The following is a 19,142-nucleotide window of genomic DNA, read 5'->3' as shown; positions in this document are numbered from 1 at the left end:
TTTATCTCTTGCTTTACAGCTGAAAGTGAGATGACACTGAACATAATAGAAATTCTGCAAAGAACAACTGTTCTCAGTTTTTTAGAAAACTTTTTTCTGGGGGGAGGGGTGAGGGGGAATGACTCAAAAAAATAATCCTTATTACCCAAACATCAAATCTTGCAGGGACACCTGTGTCAAAAAATTATCTTGATAAACTAATTTTCTTTTATCAGATTATTTTTCTGTTAAAAAGTTCCATTGCCTACTCTGTCACTGCGTGTGTTACTGTCTGCTGCTCCCACAAACATAGAAGATAAACACATACACCCTTCCAAAACGTAATGCAGCATGATTATACTTTGTCTGGAAAATTTCTACAAGCGTGACACACAAGAGATACTTCAACCTAAGCTTCACTGTTTTAGCAGCGTTAAAAATGGGAGGTTGTGTCGGACACTTTAATATTTCTTATTGTTCAACTATATTTTTCCAGAAATTCTCACACGGAATACCAAACTGTGATTCAATTTAAAACTACTTTAGCTTTATCTGATTGGTTTTGCATGTGGGAGAAGCCCCTTAAATAGCTGAGATTTGAAACAAAGCAGCAAAACCCTGCAGGTTTAGCAATAACTGAGGCCGCTCTGTATTATTCTGTTCTGCATTATGTCCCAGTGACAAAGATACCCTCCAAACAACAAACGCATAACAGAAAGATAGGTACTTACTGTTGTTTGCTTAACAACAGTTTGTTTATAATATATTTGTATTAAACACTAGTTTTCCATGCTTGCAAAACTAAAACATATGTGGAGAGATCTTCCACATTCTGAAAATTCAGACTGTGCTATTCCAGGACACTAGAACCCTACGTGCTCTTTTTGACTCTGAACATCTTCCCAGCTGAAAAATTCACACCTACATATAAAACATTTTAAAGTAAGATTTATGTATTACGTGGTAGAGCAAAATGTGGCTCTCAACGACTTCTTTCAGTCTTGAGTCAAGAAGTATTTCTTATAAAATGTCTTTGCCATTACTACAAAGTAGCAAAATGGAAAAAAAAAAAGTAGCAGATTAAAATGGTTCTGCCGGTATGATGAAAAAAGCAGAATCCTTGCTAGAAGAAAATAACAAATCCTGTCTAACCTTTCAGTGCTGTCATTTTCTTGAATGAAGAATTACACGCACAACATTTTTAGCAGCGCAAAGAACAGCTGCCTACTGTTCACACGCATGCTTGTTGGAGATGCTTGTGTACGTACAGGCACGCGTACGTGTTTATGTATGATCAAAATGTTCACTGGCAACTAAGGAACACAAAACATCCTTAGGCCCAACGACTTCACAAAGGACAGCGAGCGGGTGTACCAGTCAGATTAACCAAGCCTGCCTGCTCTTCCTACTCTTTCCAAGGCAGCTGAAAGACCTACCTGATGCTGAGGGGCTATCTTTGGCTAAAAGAAAACCTCATAAAAGGTGCAAGACAAGACCCACATGCTAGAAGGAAAAGAGTCTGCCCTGTCAAGAGTCTGTTTTAGAGAAATGGTATCTTTTTTTCAGGGTCTACAGTAACAAGCTAATCTGTGCGTTCACAGGAGTCAGACAGGAGAGAGGAGTTTTATTTTAGCATCTGTCCCAGACTTATTATGGCCCAGATGAGTCAGGAGAAGCATGTTTTGTTGAAAGAAAAGCTGGAAAGCTTTTATTTTAGCAAGACTTACCCATCATCTGATTTAGAACTGCCTTGTAACATTTAGGCTCACAGAACCAGCGAGAGACAAATCCTAACCACATGAAGTCAGGGTACCCCGAACATCAAGGTACTACAAATCAGCATCCTCATTTGAGCACTCCAGATACAATCCATAAAGCAAGAACAGTATTTCCCACCTATTTCAAGTGCTTTGATACCTTGAAATTGAATTCTTTTCAGAAAAAGGAACTACTTGCTATTATAAGAGTTGTGCCAAGTAGGTCCTAGTTAAGGTATTTTAAAACAAAAATAAATTTAGTACACCTCAGTCAGTGGTAGCCTCACTAATGTTCTCCCGATTTATCAAAGATACAGTGTTTACATTCTTACTTACAACCAGCACATAACATTTTCTGACATGCTGACAGGAATTTATCTTAGTCACAACCCAGCAGAGATTTTCTGTAGCACTTTACTACGGGATATCCCACTTCCACAAACTGTTACTTCTTCGATGCCAATTTCTGTAAGTGGCAGGATGTGACCCTGTGCATTCTTGCCTTTTGCCACCCTCTGTGACGGATGTATTTCTCCTGTTTGCACGAACACAACTTCAGTCCAGGCAGATGCTCAGCAAGTAGGCCTAACCAAAGTTAATCCTATCAGTGAGAACTCAGCACTAGCCTCAGAAAATCCCAGTTTGGCTGGAGACTGGGCTGACATATGGCCAAAACTGCATGGGCACAGCAGAAAATCTGAGTACAGATCAACCACTTCACACTATAAATATCCGCAGCCATCCGGGTCTGTTGTGCTCTCGCTCCACGGCATCTGGCTGCGTGGTGGTGATCTCCCCTTGAGTAGGGACGCCCCTCAAGGTCACCCCTCGAGGCTCAGAGATCCCTTATCTGACACCAGACATTGATGAGTTGGTAAGTGGCATTTTTTCCATGCATGTAACATTTAAGATACATACAATAAGCTTAAGCAATGATCTTTGTATCCCATCCTAACTTTAAGTGCAGTAAATAAGAGTATTGACCGCAATCCATCTGTACTTATTAAATATTTTGCATACCTAAATTTACTAATTAGAACTCAGCAATCTAACTGCTAGCTCAGTGACCTCTGGCTCTTCTCCTGTGACACCCCCTCGTTCACTGTCTTCTCCAGCCTCTAATACTCCCCTGGAGAATATTGAATAGCAAGGCTCTCCAGGATAAAACCTCAACAAGAAGAGCTGAAAATGCTACTCACACCTACAGAAATGAGAAAACACACCCCAACAGTTAAATATTATTGCATGGAATTAATCCAATCCGAACTGCTGCTTCGAGAAACTCTTAAAATACAAAAATAGTGTTTGGGTTAAAAAAAGATAGCAAAGCTATGGCAGCACAAAACAACACCTGTTCCTGGAAGAAGAAATTCCAAAGAAATAATTTAACATGCAGTAAAATATTCGTACTTAATTGCCAAATCAAAGGGCCCAGCTTCCTACTGAAATAAAAATCCAGCTAACTGTCCTGCTGGTTGTTAAAAGATTCATGTTAAAACAGACCATGGAGGAACAGGTGTACATATTCTTTTGATATTTAATAACAGTATTACTGAGCTCTGACCGGTGTCAGTAAGTGCAGATTTTGCAAGGAGGAATAGCTTAAGCATGGCAAGTGCAGACATAGAAGCTTGCTTTCTTCAAATTTCCAGGGGTCACTGTAGACAGTGGTTACATATGATAAGTAATAAAGTATCTGAAGTTCAACGAAGTATAATTCATGTCTAAATAATACGGTACCCAGTGGAAGGAACAGAGTTGCTATAAATGCTACTCAAAGTCAGAGAGAACATTACCAGTGACTCAGCTTCTTCCAAAGACAGATCCCTCGCCCTGCTTGGACACATCTAGCCAGCATTTACTTCATTCGCTTTAGCATTTTCTTGTTCTGATACTGTTCTAACACTGTATCTGGAGGCGGGCAAAAAGAAACACAGAAGGCAAGACTATTCGGAGTGAGCGTCCCAGCCACCCTTCTAAACCCATGATGGAAAGAGGAAAGTGTGAGCACAGGAATCGAACACACACGAGCTGGAGCAAACAGACTCTCAGGAAAATTAGGGCAGAACAGAGAAGCAGAGCCAAGAGACAGTAAAACAAACAGCAGAAACGGTAACAGCAGAGCATTTACACTTTTGACAGCAAGGCCTGTTCCAGTTAAGGGAACAAACAGCCCTAATTCCCCTATTGCAGCCATCACGGATAAACGGGTATTTCCCACCCTCTCCAACTCAGACATACGAAACCTGCTGTTCATCCAGGGGTGTTCTGAGCAAGGATCTGTTTTTTTCTGTCTGTAGCGGCCTAAGACAGTGAAGTGAGGAATGTACAACTCTTAGATAAAATGAGAAATAAACGTACCTGCCGATGAATGACCTCTAGGTTTGCTTTGGCTTTATTTACTAGTTCTTCTATTTTTTCAGAATCCTTTATATTCTTGTTTTCTCTGAAGGCATCTCTTATCCTTCTGATGGCATACATTCTAAACACAAACAATAAGATGACGTGTATTCATAGGTGTGCCACAGTTTATGACATTTCAACATTCTTGAAAATACGCAATTTTTAAAAATACATATACACAGACATACATATTTTGCCCAGTTTTATATACATATTTTTTATTCAGGGTCTTGTTTTGCCTGAGTTGAAACAGAAACCAGATTCTTTAATCAAAAATAGTGGGTTTACAGGAAGTTATTGCAGAAAACTTTCGTATTTGACCTATCAGTCCAGTCATTGCTGCTTGTTTTTGCTATAAACATACAGTGGGATGCCCGGTATGGACACTGCCAAGCTCAAGAACATAACAAAAAGCCTGAGAACCAAAAAGCCATCCCCCAAATTATTTTGAATCAGTGTGACAGTTCTTACTCTGCATACTCTAACAGCCATTGAAATAACCACTCAATACATTATGTTATTACTAGTTCTGACTTTGTAATCTAGTAGTCAAAGGTAGATTGCTGGACCAACCATAAAAAAATAAAAAAGGGCTCCTTCCCTGTCACCCCTTTCCCCTCCTGACAAAGTATATTTCACCCCTCAGCCCAACACCTCCGCATCCACTTCCCCACTGATAACAGCACAGTCTCTGCAAGCAGGAAGAGCTTACCATCTCTGCTTTCAGAGAGGACGGTCCAAAGCTGCAGCTACCTCCAAATATCTCCTTTCTTTTCAAACCAGTAAAGAACCTTTAGGCACTCTGTAGTGTACGGCTCTATAAAACAGGGCCAATTTCAACCTTAAAATAAAATTTTCAGACTGAGCAGCGATACTTTCATTAGATGTGTGCTTGGGAGGGGAAGGAAAAATGGCAGTAGACTGATGCTGCTCGGCTGTCTTGATAAGGTCCCACTTCCCTACCCCCACATCACATCAGTATTGTTTTTACTACGGAAACTAAAACCCTATGTGCGGCGCTGGAAGGGAAAAAACCAGGCTGCTGCAAACACCACAAGCAGCATAACAATTCAACAAACGTTTTCAATCTTGTGTAGAAGGCAAACACGAGGCACAAAATTGTCTGAAACACGATCATCAAAAAATTCCAAAGACTATGCTGAAAAATAACACCACTGGGGGAGAAGGCTGAGGAGGGGCGAGGAACAGGCAGCGGGGCTCCGTGCCGTGAGATGGGGCTGTGCAGCTCCTAACGCGGCCCCCACCAGCCCAGCCCCGCGTTCTCTGCGTGAGCTCATACATAGCACACCGCAATCGCAGGGCTCGGCACCGTGATGGCGTGCCACCCTGCTGCCGCGCACCGGCAGATGGTGCGTGCTTTTAATTAGGGCCTGTTCACCTATAATGTGACACTGGGGTGCGTGAGTGTGTCTGTGAAGTTAATAGAAGCTATTAAATATGGAAGCTCATTCTCATCAGCAGCTGCGGTCCTAGCAAGATTTGAAGGGAAAGCTGCTTATTTCTTCCAGAAAGGAAACAACCCCAAATCAGTAAGACAGAGCGTAATTTTGTTGCTTGATAATGGATGGATTTCAAGTCATCCCATGTACATATGTAGGGTTAAACTCTACAGAAATATACAATATTTTCTGTAAGAAAGGAAGGGTTTCCAAAAGATAAAGACCTTTTTTATATATATGTATTTTTTTTTAAGCTTAAAAGAAAAAGCAACAATAACAAACAGCAAGTATCCATTACTGGGTACAAGTCTTTCAAAATGCAATACAAATCAGTAAATGCTGTCTCCATAAAAAAAGATAGCTGGGACTAAACCAAATTCTTCTTCAGTATAACACCTACAGACTGGTTTTCTGTTGTTTTGGACATATGGTGCATTAATTGTTACATTTTTCTCTCTTTCTCTCACTACACCCAACAGTGGTTGAGAAAGAAACATACTTAGAAAACATCATCAGACCAGTTTCTACCTACAGTCAGAAAGATGCACTGTTTTTTCCTTTTACAATTTCTTTAAACCTTTACGAATATTAACATCCAAAAGAAGTTACATAGGCTTTAACACAATCTTGATTCTACAACTGCATCAATCCCTCTCCAGTATTCTCTAAACACACTTCAAAGCCTAACTCTATATGCTGGTTCTAATCTTTACTAAGGTCCCATTGAGACTCAATGTATCACTTAAAATAAGGATGAGCTGAACTTAAAGCTCAAACCCAATACTATAACGACTGTAAAACATCCTTTCACCATCACTCAAATTCTTTCAAAATTATATAAACAAATTGGCAGGTTTGGGGGTTGGTGTGTGGTTTGTTTTTTTTTAAAGAACAGTTTTTTATATGCAACAACTGTTGTGATCAGTGTCGATTTCAAACCTCAATACTCTCTGAGTACTCCTCAATACTCTCTTCAAAAGTTTCCGAACTAAGTATGTACTAAAATCTAACACTGACATTCGGGCTGTGACATTGTCGCACGTCCGTGAACAACCCAGCTCTTTTGGAAGTACAGTAACGTGTGTAGCAACACGTACCACAAACACATATGAAAAGAATTTGTCCATTCGGACACAGAGCTGTTGAGTTTTTTAAAGAGCATTACTCCGAAGTTCCTCTGTTTGCTGAACAGACTGGTCAGCTGATCAGTCACTCTAATGGCGTGTATTTTCAGCTCAATAAGCATAAACACCAAAACCAACCAAATACCATCTGAAGGCATAGCTCGAAACGCCAGTGGCAGAGAATATACAGCTATCTTCATAAAACTTCACAACACTAACCTAAAAGAAGCACTATCTGAAGACAGAGTGACAGATGAAAAGCACACCACCAAGTGACATAGTTGCCGTACCTTACGGATGATTCCTTACTCAAGCTGGCACAAAGGAGCTGAGGGCACACAGCACTGCAACAAGCTGAAGCCAACGTGAGTGAAGGAGAGCTGCTGCAATTTTGCCACCCTCCCTGGTAGGCACAAACCCTCCTTCTGCCTCCCTCAGACCAGCACAGCCAGTCTGATATTTGGCCCTGCGGTGAGCCAGTCCTTGGTAACTGGACAGAAGTCCAAGCTACTAAAAGAATGAACTTCTTTTTTTGTTGTTCTGTTTTGGGTTTTTTTCCTGGGTTAGTGAGCTCCATCAGCTCTGCATGGGACTGGATGAGGGAACGCAGCAGCAGTGATTCAGATGGCCACAGTTTGCCATAGATCCCACGCAGAGAGGCTCAGCAAGCTGCACAGACAAAGGGGACTCTGCAGCAAGAAGGCACCAATCAAGCACTGCAGAGAAACAGACTGGGAAAGCAATTCTGTGTACAGCACCCTCGCACAGCTCCTTCAGACCTTTGGGAGAGGTCCGAGGAATGCAGCAGTGCTCATTAAGAAACATCACTGCAAATGAAAACTCAAACAGCATTTCACAACCTACTATTTTTTCACCACTCTTCAGAAACAGATACTGAAATATGGCCAAAAGATGCAACGAGGCATTTTCTTTTGTCATTCAAGCACATTGAAATTCTAATAGAGACCACCTTTGATTTTGTCTTCTGCAAAGACCATCTAGCAAGCTAGTGACAGCAGGAGCCAAGCAAGAGTACACAGCTGAATATATTCCGTTAGCTCTCGCTTACATACACACACTCAAACACTTTTCACAATCCCTACTTACGTGCATCTGTTACTCAGTTAAATCCCAGTTAAATCAAAAGTGTGCACTCAATGGGTAACAGATTCAGCGTGATGGCTTCAGACCAAAGCCACCGCAGGTGGATGGCTATGCAAGGTAACAGATGCATGGAAGTAGGAAATAGAAGTGCTTGGGGGTTAATGCAAGAACAATGCCAGGGCCAAAGCATTACAACAGACTCACAGGGAATGGGCACAACCTGCTAACGTTAAGAGACAACAGTGCCCCCAAATAACAGTAAAAACCACAGAGTTATGGTTAGAAAACCGTCTTTTTCCTAATACTCAGTCTTTCACCTCTACCTGCAAAGTCTTCATCTTTTTCCTTCCCCTGAAGCACAAACAAAAACCTAACATGTGTCCTCATAAAAATGAAGCCTACAAGAAGTGAAGTCTGAAACAATGACTATTAAAGTAAATTAAATCACAACAGAGGTACTTCAGAAAACTATTGCTGCATGGGGAATTTAGACATTTTCATTTCAAAATGTTTACTTATGTCACACCCAACCAGAAAATAAAAAATTAGTTTCCTTTTCAAGTTTTCACTTTCGTATCTTTATGCTTTGCTAACGTAGAGTGTAAGGAAACAAGCTGAAACTGCACAGGCATGCTTGCTTCTAACTACACCGCGCTATGCCTTCAAAATAAACCTGGCCAAGCAACGTCTCCCCAGCACCACCTTGCATTTAACACTCTCACAACATGCTACAGGGTTAAGTCATCTTTCAAAGACAGCTTTATAAATGCTTTGGCGTTTTGTCTTTGCGACTATGAACAAAAATGATGTATTAATGGATCACATCACAGTTACAGGCAACACACTGTGAAACCTCACAGTTATTATAAATCATTAGTCATTGAGCACGTACACAAAGATAGAAGTGGAGGATTGTGGTACGCAACCCTGCACACAAAACAGATTACAAGCAAGGAGGCCAGCAAGTTAGAATATTCAAGACTTTAAAGAAAGAAATAAAGTAAAATGCATTTTTCCTTATTAGCTTAAGTTAGACTCAATAATAAATTAAGGTGAACAATCAGTAGCTAATCCCTAGGAAGCCCACTGCGGTTACTAATTCTGAAATGAAGTATATGATGCTTTTACTTAAGGACAAAATATGCAAAAATGAGATAATGATACACAATACAATATTATTTAATAAAAAGGATCCCTCACTTGACATAAGTTCATTGTTCCCTTTCACTAACTGTATTTTCTTACCACCTCTCCCATCCAACTAACATCTATTAACTTAAGGTAGCAACAACATCAATTTTCAGAATTTACCATTATTACTAGCAAAATGTGTACCAGATGAGATTTGCCTAACCAAATTTTCAGAATTACATATAATTGAAAAATTGAAAGTTTTCATAATAAAAAAATAATCTGCAGAAAATTAATTTTAGCTTGCCATAATATTTTTTTAGTATTGGTGAGGATGCCTCCATGTACAGAATTACTTCAGAGGGAAGGATTATTCCTATACATATACACATACATATTTCCACATATTTGTATGCATTTACATTCTTTTTTCCTGTATAAAGGTCTCCTTAAAAGTCACTAATAAGGGTGAAGCAAAACCTGCAGGCAATTACCATTTAGCACCAAAAAAAGACACATTTGACAACAAATGTATGCTTGAGACTGAGAGGCAAGTACTTCATACGGAAGCAGTTATGATTTGTCTCGGTAAACACAGGACCAACAGAAGGGTGTGGATGCCAAGTTTTAATCCGCAAGGCATCCCTCAAACTCCGTCACCAGACACGCTTTGAGCACTGCCACCTCAAGTTACAGCACAGTACCGATAACTGCCTGTTCTCTACAAAGCAAAGCAAAGCCTCGATTTCCTTGGGGAGCCGGGGGTGGTGGCTGGAAGCTGCGAGGGGAGCAGGGGGGAAGACAGACACAGAAAAATCTGCCATTGGTTAAAAAGCTGGAAAACTTTGTATCAAAAAAAAAAAAAAAAAAAAAAAAATCTTTCTAGCACGGACTGTTGGTGAATCCAGTATTATTTCCTTGAATTTTCTAATCAATCACAAATCCAAAAAATCTACAGAATGAAACCTACAAGCCACTGCTTGGTTTCTCTGTTCATATACCAAACATGAGTTCCAATGGAATCGCCAAGAAATATGTCCAGAAAAGAACAGCACTAGAGATACTTTATGTGAGAGAATTGCCCCGAAAGAATATAGGGCAGGGACAAAAATATGGAGACCTAAGCCCTTCTGTTACGGGGGAAATGCTATAGTGAGCCATTACAGGAAGTAATAACAGTAATAGAAAAGCTACTGCTCGCTTTTTCTCCCCACGAAAAATTGTCTTCAGCATTTCAGAAACCTATTTTTCAAAAGTTCAGCAACTGGACAGCCATAAATGCCAAGACATTTGTTGACAGCGTAAGAAAACACACTTGAGTGAGTGACCTGGTGACTGTGGCCAAGTGGATACTGTACGATCAGATACAAGGATTTGTAACAACTTATTTCTAAAGCAAATCTTGCTACTTTGCATCCCATATCTCTAAAACTTGCTCTGATAAAAACTCCAATCTTCTCAGCACAAGTTGCCCTAGATGAGAAAGAGAAAAAGCTTCTAACATGCATGCCTATTTCAAAATAGTTTCCTTTCATTTTCTTTAACCAACCCAAAAATGGAAAATGCCTCCCCACGTTTATACATACAGACTTGCAATTGTTTTTAGGAATGGAGGACTTATTCTTCGGACTGCATCCTGTCATCAGTTTGTGCCTGCACCCATTTCAAAGCAGAGGGCACAGACGACCACCTGATCAACAGCATCACAGAATTATTCAGGTCAGAAAGCAGCTCAGGAGGTCTCTAGTCCCATCTCCTGCTGAAAGGAGGGTCAGCGATGGGATCAGACCAGGCTACTCACGGCGTTGTCCAGCCAGGTCTTGAAAACCAGGATGGTGACCAGACCACCTCTCTGGGCAACACACTCATTTGCTCGGCTGTCCTTCTGTGGAAAAAGCTTTTCCCTAAAACCAGCCCCAAAACCTCTCCTCCTTCACTTTACATCTGCTCTCTCTGGTTCTCCTGCCAGGCACCTCTGGATACTTTGAGGTACTGCCTGCTACGAGGTTCCCTCAATGTTGTTTCTTCTCCAGGCTGAACCAGCCCAGCTCCCTCAGCCTTTTCTCACAGGGCAAGCGCTTCAGCCCCCAACCACTTTGGTGGTTTCTGCTGAGCTTGCTTCAGGTTATCCATGTCTCTCCTGCACGGCAGTGTGGGGTGGGGGCAAGACTGGACACGGTACTCCAGATGCAGTCTAACAAGCACAGACTAGAGGGGGATAACCACTCCCCCCAGTGTGCCAGCTGAGCAACTGTTGACACATCCGAGGATGCTTTTGGTCTTCCTCGCTGCCAGGGCACACAGCTGGCTGTCTGCTGGGAACCCTAGCCCCTTTTTGGCAGAGCTGCTCCCTGGCCAGTCCACCCCCAGCCCATTCCGTGGCTGGGGCATCTCCCTCCCAGGTGCAGGACAATGTATTTGTCCTTACTGAATTTCATGAGGTTGCTGTTGGCCTATACCTTCAGCCTTCTGAGGGCCCTCTGGACAGTACCCCTGCCCTTGAGAACACTGTCCAGCCCCCCAGTTTGGTATCATCTGCAAACTTAATGAGCAAGCACTGTTACTTCCTCTGGGTCATTCATAAAGATGTGAAACAGGATGAGTCCCAGGATCAGCTCCTGAAGACCCAATTAACTACGATCCTCTAAGCTGCAGCATCCAACCAGTCTTAAAGGCCCACCCATGGCTGTCCATCCATCCACACCATAACACTCTAACTTGTATCCAAGAACATTGTGGGAGTCAGTGTTGAAAGCCCTCCTAAAACAGAGGTAAAGGACATTGACTGCACTCCCCTTGTTCACAAATCCAGGCAACCATGTTGGTCAGGCGTGATTTACCCTCAGTTCCCAAGCACTACCTTCTTCATGGTCCCTGAACACTATCAGTGCTATTCATAGTTAACTATGACTATTTTTGCAGTTCTTTGAAACACATATTTTTGTTGCTATGCTTCTAAAAATAAGAACAGCTAATGGCTTAATTCTAAGTGTAAAGAATCTCTGCAGAAGGGAGTGCTTTTCAGAAGGTCAGGGTTAAAAGAGAAAAGGAAAGATGTCCAAATGAAAGCATTCTTTTCATCTTTACTGGAGTTGCAACTGCGATGTTATATTGCGGAAGAGGTTATAAAAAGGGGGCTACCAGTGAAGGACTGAATCAAAGAAGTTGTTCAGTTAATGAGGCACCAGGCAAGGATGTGCTGCAGGAACCCGAAACAGATTTTGCCACCGACGAGAAGTGTCCCGATGGCCTGAAATGACAAACAGCTCTCTGCTAAGCTTTCACTGCCAAGACCCTGCCAAGTGCTCACCAGGACACTCAGCTGTCAGCAGTCCAATTACCAGCTGGGGAATGCCTCGAAACCACAAGTTCAAGTCCTGACAAGGCCGATTTCTCTTCTCCCTTTTGAGGCAGACATATACCATTCCATTTGCTGTGCTGCTATTTCTGAACAGTTCTTAAAAAAGGCCTGGCCTGCTGTGAACTGTCAGTACAAAACCCATTGTACTGTTACGGAAAGATCAGAGTTTTAGTCCAACGCTGCGGCCAAAATTTCCCTCTTCAGCATGGCTACGGGTTACCCTCCATTCTATGAAGAGCCGTAGTTCAGCTTGTGACTTGGGTGCCCTGAAGAGAGCTGACCGTATCGTGCCTCTTGGCCACTGTAACTGTTCATTTAGAGGCCAAGCAACAAGGAGTGAAGTCTTGGGATACTCTAGCTTCTTAGAATGTGGCGTCTGGAGGTCTGCATGATGATGAGATTTTGATAGGACATTTCTGAAGCACACCATTATTTCTGAAACTAAACATTTAGATTTAGTAAATATCTAGTTACAGTTACTACTATTACTAGTACAGTCTACTATTATTCTTTCAATATGGAAATGATAAAAATGCCAATTCCTTAGAAGAGAAAAGGGATCAAGTATCACAAATACGTTGACAGCATACAGTTTTAAAATAATAAATGAGATACTTCGACTTATGAGAGGCTTTAAGCAACAGTTCTCTGAAGGTTACCTGAGGTGAAGCTTTGTTGGTCATTTCAACAGGCTAGTAATTCTGAGTGTACAGAACAGATTCCTAACAAAGTTTTACTTTGCAGAAGTGATCCTTGGATTCTAGTAGTAAAGACAATTAGTTTTGCATCTTGATTTTTGCTCAAGTAAACCCGTGTTTTTTGAGAAAGAAGAATTTAAGCATCATAGGTCCAAAATGAATCTAGTAAAAGAAATACATTGAAATTAGACAGGATCCAGTCATCTCATGACAAAGACAACAATAAATAGAATTTATTAAACAATCCATATGAAGTAACAGACCACCTGTTCTATCTGCTAATAGACAACACCCTAGAAGTTACAAGATTTGGAATATTAGAGTTATTCTCCAAACTTTATCCTCTCATCCATTTCTATCAGCTTAATAGCTTATCCAAAAGTCTTTGTTTCTGGTAACTCAGTAGTGACAAACATCCCCCACAGGACCTCCCATCACCATCTAGCTCAACGACCTTTGCTCATTTATAGCAAAGCACTGCTTGTTTAGCTTAGCAGATTTGCCACATCAATTGTGACAACAATGATGGATATCTGAAATTACAATATAATGCTTAGCAGCATAGAAAAATTTTATAGATGCAAAGCTTATTAGGCAAATCTAGACCCTAAAACAAATGTGGAATGCATAACAATCACAGTCCTACTTTGTGCGTACATCACAGTACTGAATATTATTTTGAGACATTTGGGATTGTAAATATAGTGCCTTTGGACAATATATGAAATATTTGAGGAAGCTCAGATACAAACTACTGTGACTATGTTACCAGAGGCTCAGAAAAAAATAAATGCAGCTTGTTTTGTACACTATGAATGCTACCTAAGGCACAGCAAGGCAAGTGAACTAGATTTTCCTTCTGTATTTTTTTAAATTTAATTAGTTACAGGATATGGAAGTCTTCACAAGCTTTACAGATAACACCAGCACAAAAGAAACAGGGGCTGAAAACCCCAGCCTCAGCCAAGAGCAAAACAGTAACCCAGAAACGCAGTGGGTACAAACTCTGGGTGTGACTTCATCCCCACAGGAAATCAGATGCAGCCTCTTACACTGTAAAAGAGCAGAAGGAACCATGGGTGAAGAGAGGCAAGGTCTGAAGGGAGAAGAACATTGCATTTGGCAAAGCTGAGTGATTGGTTCACTCACAGACCATGTCAGAGAGGCAGACTGGAGTTTGAGGCACACACAGATGACCTTCATCCACAAATCATGAAACACCTCTACACACCAGGCATGATGTGCCAGAACTATCCACCATGTCTTTCCACACTGTACAGCTCTCCACGGCTTGCACCTCCCAGATGCTGTCAGCACAAACAAGCATTGAAAACAGCCAGACCCTTGGCAGGCTAGTTATGGAACGATATGCCCACAGCTCGATCTCTGGAGCATAACGATCAGCTAAGACATACCCAGAGACCTCTGCTAGCTCCAGTAAAATAAATACAGCTTCTCAGGACCTATATTGCTATGTATCTTTCTGGAGTCCAGAAGTAACATGAACCAAAGTAATACTGAATCCCAAGTGAAATAATACAGCACTTTTGAAAGCTACTTCACATAAAAGACAAAAAAAAGGTTACACCCATTTTCCTGTTATTTTTCCTACACTTACTCTAGAAACCAACGTAGGATGGATGACCTCTCTGCCAATTACGAAGCTAAGAGAGTCTACCAGTCAAAACGTTTCTTCTGGACTACGTATGGCCTCCACCTCTAAAACGGTGGTGCATGTGGTCTCCAAACAAATTCCAGCATACAATGCAATACTTTGATCTGACCAGACCACACGGAATTTAATATTAGACAGAAAAATGAGATTAAATTTGAAGCTTAAGCTATGCCAGTCCAGCGAACAGAAATTATTCAATAAACCTGCTGACAGATCTTTTGTGCACTGAAGCAGTTTAATCTAAACACTGTAACAGAAAAGGAGATCAGAAATATCCAGGAAGACAAAGAGAGCTCAGTTTTGTTTCTCCAAGAAGTGAAACATTGACAAAGTATTGTCTTTTAATCTAGTCAAGCCTAAGTATGTTAAGTTCAGATGTTAAAATTTAATGGTGAAGATAAAGCTAAGGCAGAGGTCAGTAATTTTAAGAGTTTTCCAGTCAATGTCTTAACAGTCTCTCTTAGAGGCTTACACTTTGCAGGAGAAAAAACCAAAACACCTTATTCTATTTCTGTAGCATATATCTCTAATACTTTATTGAACAAGAGTAAGTTCAGACTGGTACATTTATATATCACAAAAGGTTCTGCATTTCAAGCTAAAAACACGCTACAAAAAACTCCAGATAATACTTAACAGCTAATTAAAAGTCCCAAGAAAATATCACTCATATGAGTGATGGTAGCACTTATTGTCCTTTAACAGCAAGTAAGAAAAAAAAACAACCCACAAAACCAAACACACAGCAAACACCAACTCCTTTCCTTCCCAGAAGCACATATCTGCAAGAAGTTCCTCTCGGGTAACAATTACTCCAAATGTAGAATTAACATCTGGCTTAAAACTCAGTAACACAGACCAGTACTGGCTAAGGTTATTGCACGAGATATTAGGAGAGGAGAAGAGGTATGAAGAGTGGTCTATTTATCATAACAACGTTTTCAGTATAACATTTTACGAGCAGAGCAGACTGCCTTCCCTTTGACATGTGACATGACCTTCCATTCCCCAGGGTACCAGAAAAGGTTTCCAATCTCGGAACAAATTACCCACAGCAGTTGCAGCAGCACCGGGTCCCTAGCTAATGGCAGCAATAACTCGCATTGATAGAGAAATTCTCCTTCAAGGATTCCAACAAATAGCTGGGAAATAAGACCCCACAATCCAGCCTCAGAGTCCATGTAGGTTAGTAAGTACTGCCACCAGTACACAGAACGAGGAGTTCTGTATAAGTATATAAGCAAAGTATATTCATTTGCCCAACACTGCGTTGCTGCAGCTGGCAGGACTATGTTCATCTATGTTCCCAACGCTTTTGGAGGCGACTCTGAAGGTGCCACCACCAGTCTGATAAATATTCATCTTCACATTCAAAATCTGAAAATAATAGGCAGCCATTTTTAATATAAATTACAAACTGAAAATAATAAATTAACAAATTTAGTAAGAAGTGTGCTCAATAGCTCTGGAAATCAAGAAACATATTCAGAGGTCTACATGAAATACATTTCTTATCATTTTGTAAACAAAACATTTGAACATTTATTTTCATACTGTAAATTAGTCAGGTCAGGGGAAAAAGCGTTAGGAGTGAGACATCTAATTTACTCTGGACAGTGATAAAATCACTTAGATCAATCAATAAATGTTCCTCCCTTCAAAACTAGATTACATATAAAGACCATTTATTTGAAAACCTGTTTACTAATTTATTGGACTAGAAAAATGCCGTCAGTCAATGATGTTTTCTGCAACTTAGTAGCAGGTTAGTTTCACAGCAACACAACGTGCTTCTATTTGACAGCAAGACCATAATTCAAGCTATAAACATCTAGGACGTACTGCAGCTTGTACTACGTCTTCAGCACTTCATTTGAGCTCTATTGACTTTACAACATCTTCCCGAGAAGGAAGCAGTCCAATGTTATTTAAATAAATAAAAACATTGATTACCAAGGCAGACACATTTTGATGAATGAACGAACTATTGTTTCACAAATAATTACATTAGTGATTCAATATAAAACTTCATGAAATTTGATGAATTTTACCTAGACCCTTCAACTTTCAGATCCCCTCTTTCTTAACGGTAATTAACAATGCAAATAAACACTGGCTTCTGAAACACCCGGCTACACTTAACTCTTTCACCGCTGTTCTAACAGTCTGCAGAAAAGCGTTTAACATTCACTGAGCATGTAACCATCGACGGTGCCTATCCACAAGATAAAGTGATTTTCTCCAACACCAAGGCTCTGAGAAAAGCAGTGTCCACATTTCTCCCGCCTAAGCAAATGATGAACAGATGTTTACATCTGCCTGGGACTGCAACTGAGCATTGTGATCATCTGTATGTTTGCTGGAGAAACTAATAATGCCTGTAAATAAATACTACCAAGCACAAATACCATTTATCCTGCAAGTAAATACTAGTTAGCAGAAATCACATGCTGTGCAAGACAAAGATGGAGACAAATCTGTAAAGACTGACCTCACAGGATGCAATAAATAATTCTCTTAGGCACTTCAAGTCACAGAACTAAGTTCAATTACACAACCTTCAATACCATCATTGATTAGTGATTATTGCCAATATAGTAAAACTGATTATAGTTTTAAGGAAAGATTTTTTTTTTTAAACACATACTTTTCCTGGCAGCTAAAATAAGACAATCTTACTTTTATACAAGCTCATAATTTAGAAACAGGTCTTTAGTGGTTCCAGACCAGGATACGCCAGACAAGCAGACTCAGAATGTGAGTGTCAAGACCTGGCAATGAAGTTTGTGGAGATTCTGCCTGCTGTCATATTCAGAATCCCACAAGACATTTTGAATCGCATGCTGTTTTAATGTAAAATGTTCATGGAGCTGTATTTACTTAAGTAGTAGTTTCTTTCAAAGTATGTTAAAAAATAGTTAATTCTGTCAACTTATAAATCAGCATTTTCTAATTTAAGTTAAATGTCTTTTGATCTAAATGCCATTGAGTTCAAGGAAAAAAAGCTCACTACAGTTCAATGGAGATTAATTTCTAATAAGACTAAAACACCTATCGTACTTCCTCTTATCTTCCACGATGGCTTCAAAGCTTCCTTCAGACAGCGATTTCTGAAGAAGGATTACTGGGATGGAGCGGAAGCGAATTCCTGACCTCTTGATACTCATACACACATACATGCATACACACAAGTCTTATTTACTTTGTGCATAGGCTTCTTTTCCTTAGAATATTTGAATGTGATTTATGCAATTACTACTAATTTAAAAAGTTAGCACAGGACCTTCAAATTTCCCTGAAGAACACTGAAAAGATTCTTTTCATACACATTTTGTTAAGGAAGACAGCATCTGAACACAACTGAATTCTTCCACTCTTGTCATACTAAGTGTTCAGCTGTACACTGCAACTTGAGAAAAACATTAAAATTTTATACAGAGATCAGGTGAAAAGGAAAAGAATAGAATAAAAAGTAGGAAAAACACCAGAGAAAAAGGCCACTTTTCTTAACATCCTCCTAGCTAGAATATTGTCTGAGTGATTTGTGGCATCTTGATTTTTGAGAAAGAACTACAATATCAAGAAGAAACCCAAGAAATACTCTCATGCAGGACATCCTCTGTCCTAAGCTCTGTGCAAAACAGTGATGGAATGGCTGGTCCAAGTATTCACACATGCAATAAAACAATCAAGAAAGTTTTCTTTTCACAGCTCTTTTTTTTTTTTTGAAAAGCAGACAACCACGTACAATCTAGGACTCTACCTTCTTGGTCAGCAAAGCCCAGAAAACATTGGAAGAGCTTTACCAAAGCAGTAGTTCAGAAATACCCATGCAGTGGTTCTAAACATTGCCTGGTCAACTGCAGTTTCTTTTTTTTTTTTCTTTTGCAAGTTTACTTTGATTTTTTTTAAATGCAGAACTCTGATCTTCTGAAGAATACTTGAAATAATAGACTGGGTCTACCGTGTCTTCAGTAAGTCTTGATGTTACGAGGTCAGCATGTTTTCATCAAGGGCAGCATACAGATGGATACAGCGAGGAACTAAATGTTTAAGCCGCATCCAAGACTAAGGAAAGGAGGAGGTGAGCTAGGACAGCATTTCAATACTTAAAAACTATTACTACATTACAAAGTGTTTTTCATTTACCAGAAATAATATGCAAGTCTCCTGGCATGAATCACTGCCAGAGGCAGTAAGTTTTCTATTACTCTCATTAGTTCTCAAACAAATTCTACTAGTAATTAAATCTTACGTAAAAAGAAAAATGTCCCTCTTCTACTGTGCTATACAAAGAATGCAAATCATGTACTGGATAACAACCACATCAGATTTACTTCATTTGGGTGCCTTTACTGAACTAACAAGTCCATTAATCAGTCTTTTGAGGAAGCCCCCACTCATTTGTCTTCCAACTACAAAATTTCAAATTTTCCAGAACTCTGTATGC

At 40.1% G+C, this 19,142-nt stretch overlaps 1 protein-coding gene across 3 annotated transcripts in view; it reads right to left on the bottom strand.

The window, feature by feature from the left end:
- LYRM4 (LYR motif containing 4) overlaps positions 1–19,142 on the bottom strand; it is an 80,704-nt gene that overhangs the window by 55,994 nt on the left and 5,568 nt on the right. For all 3 annotated transcript variants that reach the window (XR_012763539.1, XR_012763538.1, XM_075417201.1), the window contains exon 2: positions 4,098–4,218. Coding sequence is in view for 1 of the 3 variants with exons in the window: in XM_075417201.1 (XP_075273316.1) it covers positions 4,098–4,218 (121 nt within the window). In the remaining 2 variants the exon portion in view is untranslated. The remainder of the gene's footprint in view (positions 1–4,097; positions 4,219–19,142) is intronic.

Source organism: Opisthocomus hoazin, chromosome 3 (assembly GCF_030867145.1).
Source record: "Opisthocomus hoazin isolate bOpiHoa1 chromosome 3, bOpiHoa1.hap1, whole genome shotgun sequence".
NCBI classification, from domain to species: Eukaryota; Metazoa; Chordata; class Aves; order Opisthocomiformes; family Opisthocomidae; genus Opisthocomus; species Opisthocomus hoazin.
This window is presented reverse-complemented; position numbering and strand designations above follow the sequence as displayed.